The sequence below is a fragment of the Scophthalmus maximus genome, chromosome 13 (genome assembly GCF_022379125.1).
Source record: "Scophthalmus maximus strain ysfricsl-2021 chromosome 13, ASM2237912v1, whole genome shotgun sequence".
NCBI lineage: Eukaryota > Metazoa > Chordata > Actinopteri > Pleuronectiformes > Scophthalmidae > Scophthalmus > Scophthalmus maximus.
This window is the reverse complement of record NC_061527.1, coordinates 20,142,743-20,149,170: the sequence shown is the minus strand read 5'-3', so window position 1 is coordinate 20,149,170 and position 6,428 is coordinate 20,142,743. Positions and strand designations below refer to the sequence as shown.

Genomic DNA, 6,428 nt, shown 5'->3' with positions numbered 1-6,428 from the left:
TCAGAAAATATGGATTTCTTAATATTTTTATGTCTTCTTTCGTCTGACCAAAAGTCTAAACTTTGGATGACATTTTCCTCAGCAGCAACACAAATCGTGTAGGACCAATATACTGCAAGCTCACATGATTCAGTATCAGAAAATGGTCTTAAAATGACGACAATATTGTTTATCGCAAACATTTCTGGGACATCATACCGTGCGACAGAAAGTAGTTATTGTGACAGGCCTACATATCAGTTATCATAATCAATGATATATGCATTATTATTATTATTAACACAAGTACATTGGTATCATGTCTTCTTATTAAACTGACCTTATCTTTTCAGTAGCCCCACATACAATGTCGAGCCTCTGACACTCCACTGCTTCAAAGGTCCAAACTCTTTTGTTGATTGCGTATTGATTTCATGAAGAAGCCCTCTTGGGGGAGCACACACACACACACACACACACACACACACAAACACACACACACACACACACACACACACACACACACACACACACACACACACACACACACACACACACACACACACACACACACACACACACACACACACACACACACACACACACACACACACACCTCATTGAGCCATTTGAAAAGAAAGTCTATAAAATATCGAAAAGAATACTTTGGGAATTGAAGAGAGATAAATGAAAGAAAAGGAAACCTTAGGTGACCTTGTTTGCCATTCTGAGGTTTCGAAGTATAAAGTTTGAAAACACAAAACAACATGGGAAAGAAATATAAAAATATGAAATCAAGAAAAGGAAGGTCAAACACAACAGAGAAGAGAATGACTTCTTGTTTTGAACGTAGAAAGAACTGGAAGAACCTTGACACGTTGGATCGTTGAGTTGGTCAAAGATCCGATTGTGTTCTCACACCAGTACTTTTTTTTTTTTACATTCAGAGCAACTTTGCATATTGTGTTGTTATTATATTGCCACTGTCTGTGTGACCTCTGATCTAATCAACACAATAGTCCGCCGCCTTTGCCACAGTCAATTCCCGCTGCGAAGGAACGCTGCAGCGGTGTGTATTTTAATGTGGCGGTGGGATGACTGCTCACACGGTGTAGTGGTACATACCCATAGGCTGGATTAAACGTGCAGGTCTGTGATCTTAAAACGGACCTGGGGCTCTGAACGGTTTCACCAGAAAACATGTCCAAGTAATAGTTGTTACATACTTGAACTGTCGAGTGGGGCATGTCAACGATTTAGGGAGCACATCATGCCATACATTCATTGGAGCGTCAAGACATTTGTCAATCGCTTTTAATCATTAGGGCATTTTGAAATAGAATGGCCAGTAAATGACCCACTAGTCACTGTCACTGTCAAAGCACACAGGTCCCAGTTGATCCATGTTCCAGCTGTGTGTGTGTGTGTGTGTGTGTGTGTGTGTGTGTGTGTGTGTGTGTGTGTGTGTGTGTGTGTGTGTGTGTGTGTGTGTGTGTGTGTGTTCCTTCTGCTGTCTCCCTATTTGGTGTTAAGTCCTGATTGTTGTACCACCGACCACTGTCGACTGTCCAGGGCCTGCTTTTCTCTTTTTAACCAGCAGAGGGCGACAGCAGTCAGCCACAGCGGCAGCACTGCACAGGATCGATGTCAGGGGATCACACTGGGGGTCAAACTACATACTGTGCACAGACATCCAAGTCTGTTAGTCCTGCTCTGATGCTGTAAAGACGCGATTGTTTCGTTTCATCCAGAGGAAAGTGAATCTATATTTGTGAGGTGTGGTGTTATCTAAGTCCTCTATATCTCAGCAATTGGGCATTTTGTAGGCCTGGAGGATGAAATGACACATCCTGTTTTCCATTTTTTTGACTATATATATGTCAGCATACGTCTGCTTCTATACCGCTCAGTATGTTTTTGTGAGAGTCCCAACTCTGTGGACGTGCAACACTGAATTGCTGCTGTGTGTGCCTTCAAGTGTTGAAGCCCCACTGTACCACTGGTTGTCCTCTCAACTGCCACAATCTAAACGCAGCACGACAGAGGCCCTCGATTACAATTACAAACACTGCTACAGTACAAAGGGTGGCTACATATTACACATTGATGTTCACGCTTTCAAATACATACGACGAAGAAGCCACGAGACATCAAACTGCAGGTGCATCATCAAAAATAATGAATGAATGAATTTGTTTTAAATAAAACACATCAATAATGACATTTCTGTAAGAAGAAACAAAAGGGGGATATTTGCTATTGGGTTTTTTAACTGAGAAGAATGTAATGAATATTGCTGACAGTCAATGTCATGTCTACTAGTATAATAAGATTTGTGTGAAAACCACCCCTCGAGGATCTGGGCCTCAGGATTGGTGATTAATTAAGCAAATATGCATGCTTAAAAAATATTATAGAAATTCCAGAAAGTCAGTCAATCAGTACAATATCTCACAAAGTTTGAAACAGGTTCTCAAAGTAAAAGCTCTTTCTCTCAAAAGGCATGTTCTTTGGCACAAATTGGGCAGAGAGATTGTTTGGTTCAGCATTAATACCTTTGTTCTGCCGGAGACCCGTTGTGTAGTCGTCCAGAAGGTGGAGTGGAGGGACGCACACCTGACCCCGCAGACACAGGAGTGGCCCATGAACTGGGGGCTCCGCTCCTCCGCCGACGCACTCGCGGTGCGCGCACCTGCGCACGCCAGCGGCGGCGCGTCCGCGTCCGCGGCCGAGGAGCGGCGCCTCCTCCACTGCGCGCCTCGCAGCACAGTGGCAAGGCAGCGGGTCCGCTGCTCCGACCGAAGACGACCGCGGGGGAGGATCTGAGTGCACAGACGCCTGCTGCGGTGAATGGATCTCTGCTGGATTACAAACTATGAGGAGCTGCCCCCTCGCGCCCTCTCCCCCCGAACGGCACTGACCGCCGCGTCCGGACGCCGACGCGCTCCGTCCCCTGACACGTCGCCACTTGTTGTCACCCTGCGAGAAACATGTCATTCAGACCGGCGGCCCCAGTGCTGCTGCTGTCGGTCCTTCTCACCTGGTGAGTGGCGCACTCTTGTTTGAGACTATACTCTACGTGATTCAGTTCAATTGCAATTCAAGTTTGTTGCCATATGCACAGTAAGGAAACAATGTTTCCCTGTACAATGAAATTCTTCCTTTGCTGTCCACAGAATGCCAGACAATGAGGTGTGTGTGTGTGTGTGTGTGTGTGTGTGTGTGTGGTGTTCAAGACCACACTGCAGTGATGTTTGTCAGTTTGTTACCAAAGAAAACTTTTATGTTTGACTATTCACAAAGGACCCTCAGGGACACCAGTTATCATGATGTACAGTAGACTCTGCACAACACACTGCATGCGACCGCTCGTTTCAACACCTCTCCTCATCCTTCACCCTTCGCCAGGTCTCTGGCCCTGGAGTACGAGGACTACGAGGACGTCACTGTGAAGCAAATGCTGGCCCCCAAGTCCCACGAGACCGCGACCGCCACGGAAATACTCAACAATCTGCTGAAGGAGTATGACAAGAAGCTGCGACCGGACATCGGAGGTAATGTCACCTTTTATCCCATGCACGTCTCTGTCTGTCACTTTTTTATGTGAATATTTATCCGCCTATCTATTAGAATCTCCAAAGTCCTATGAAGTCCTAAAGCGAAATGTGCATTGAAGTGACCCGTGAGCGACCTGCAGATTCATTACAGCAGGTTATGATCTGATAAATGAACAGATACGCTGGTCCGTCAGTCCTCACCCATGATTATATTGTAATGAATCATTACAACATGAACCTGCATAACATCACATGTACATAAATAGTGCCGTGATGTAATAATACACGTGTTGCTGGATGCCTTCGCGAAGCACTTAACATTTCATACGACGACAGTCGTTTATCACTAAAAGTTAAGATAATGCAACAGTGACGTAGGTGACATCATTGTGCTTTTTGTAAAAAAAAAAAAAGAAAAAGAAAAAAAGGTTGTGACAAGCTGTAACACCTTGAGGGCCCATTGTCTGCTTTATCTGTAAATGTGCGTGCCGCTGGAGGCAGCAGCAGCAGCTGCCAAAATCTGTCCTTTCTGTTCACTACAAACCTAAACTATCTTCACAAGCCGGTGTGTTTTTTTTAATAGCATACGAAATGATTCGATTTGTAATGTTTATGTGGCTTTTTCGAAACATATTTCACGACCCAAAAGCGCAAGAGGACGCTGCATTTCAGCCGTCCGGTCGGCTGCTCGTGGGATCCGACCTGCTTCTCTTTCAGCAGGGGAGGGAACGCTGTGGTCCTTTTTGTGAAAGTCTGTTGTCTTCATCCGAGATTCATCCCGAGATTCATACTAGTGCTTTGAATGGCACATCGACTGACCCATATGCGGCAATACACCCAATTGTAAAGAACATGTAGTATTCAAGGCGCGCCTGTCATTATTTCTTATGAAAAGGGCTAATATCATAGTGAGAGATGATATTTCTCAAACATCCACAGCCACTAGAGCAACGGTGGCTAGCTGTGAAGTAGTTTAATTATTTATAATAGCAGATACCCTGTAAATATTCTGTAAATCCACTTTCAGTTTAGTGATATAGATTTTTTCCTTACTCTCGTACTCGCGTGTACCAGCTGTAAAGTGACGGTGAGGTGTTTTTTCCCAAGGATGTGAATCACTGGCGCTCTGATCTTGGTTTTCTGGCTTCAAGCGGAGCGGAAAAAAACCTGCCCGTTTTTTCCAGATGTTTGTGACTAACCCGCTGACCTGCGATAACAAAAGGTCAGGCCGTCACTCATCTGCATAGCCTCATGAATATAAATTACATTTGGAGATTGAAACTTTGAGTGGAGGAGAGCGAGAGATACGAGGAGTCGTATAATTCAATGACTCTCGAGCCTTCTTCGATCTTCTCAAGTCATGTACGGGATGATCGGGCCATGGGTTATTGGTTGGTTCGGATGCGCCAGTATTCCCACTTCCTTGTACGAGGCTTTGCTTCTGTGACTCTAAATGTCCCTTAAGGCCCTGCCCAGGGTTTGGGAAGTGGTATGATTCATACCCTGGTACAGTTTACGGTGGATGATGGATACAGGAGCTGAGAGTCGAGCCATATTTAATATATTCCCGTGATTTGTTTCTTATGATGACACGCAGCTTGTATCTCTATATAGAATATCAAGGTTCGTGGCAATATCTTAACCATTGAGTTAAGTGTGAGGTTGAGTATTAGGTTTTCTGCGATGGGTTGGTTAAGCAAAGTGCATCCTGAACAATGCATTATTAATATTCTATTTTACAAGTGGGGAAAAGATTGTATCAGATTAGTATCGGATCGGTACCGGCAGATACCCATGGTTGCAGGATCAGTATCGTCCCGTCCCTAGTTTAAACGGCACAGATTCCAGCAGTTCACTGTGAGACACCTGACGCTCACACACAGTTGTGCTTTGGAGTCGGGATAAGAGAAAGAATTGTGGTCGCAAGCGGAAGCTGAGGTAAACCCCCCCCCATGCCTGAGCCACCGCATCCTTCCGCTCGTGACCACGATTCTTCCTCTTTGATATTTGTCCTACTGATTCTACAGTGTCTGTCACTAAGTGGTAGGCTACAGTAGCTTGGATCGAATTTGGCTGTCCATTAAGAATATTTAACGACTGTTAATTTGTTTTTTATTTTTCATTCTCATTTAGACTCTCAAACAACGCGGCACATTCATGTAATACAATGAAGTTATCCCTCCGAGTTAATGAATGCTAGGTATCATAGAGAGACGATGTCATAAGCGTCTTTGAGCTGTACATTCAGCACTTCTAAGCAGGTGGCAGAAGGAAACTGTATCTTGGAGCCCTCAGTAGACTCACCCTGGGTCGGGCGATCGCAGCTCCCTCAGCCTGTCGCGGACAACTTCGTCACAAGGACAGGACGACTTGACATATTGGGATGATTTTACCTCGGAGAGCGGCGTGTTAGTGATAAACGCTCACTCTTGCAGCGGCTTTTGGGGGACCAAGCTGTCACCAGAAGTTCACTGACTCAAATTGAGGAATCTCAGTCAACTGAGGGGGTCCCTGAGTGATGTCAGGGAGGCAGCCCTTATGTGATGTACGTACCCGGCCGTTAAAGGGGCAGTAGGCGATTCTTAAGCAATACATGCTAAAATTGGCAATATTTCGCGGGGATTGATGTGCCGTCGCTTGGTGTCTGCCTGGCAATCAGGGGCTGGGCACCGTGACCTCCCGCAGTCCCCATTGGCTGCCTGGCAGCTGCAGGGTGGCTGTAAAAGTCCCAACTTGGGGTCTTTACATGTGTGGTCTGTTTGCGTGTGCATTCAGCTGCTCTCGGGCCGATTTTATTTAAATCTTGGACCGAGCTAGGCTAGCTGTTTGCTCATTTTTATTCCTTTTTTCAAGCTAACCGACTCCAGTCGTGCATATGACAGAACCAAACAC

At 45.4% G+C, this 6,428-nt stretch overlaps 1 protein-coding gene across 1 annotated transcript in view; it reads left to right on the top strand.

Annotated features, from left to right (window-relative positions):
- The first annotated feature begins 2,591 nt into the window (after window positions 1–2,591).
- The window catches only part of LOC118318449 (gamma-aminobutyric acid receptor subunit gamma-3), a 35,941-nt gene continuing 32,104 nt past the window's right edge, over window positions 2,592–6,428 (top strand). Inside the window, exons 1-2 of the mRNA XM_035648099.2 lie at window positions 2,592–3,022; window positions 3,388–3,533. Of these exons, the coding sequence (XP_035503992.2) occupies window positions 2,970–3,022; window positions 3,388–3,533 (199 nt within the window). The 5' untranslated portion in view covers window positions 2,592–2,969. The remainder of the gene's footprint in view (window positions 3,023–3,387; window positions 3,534–6,428) is intronic.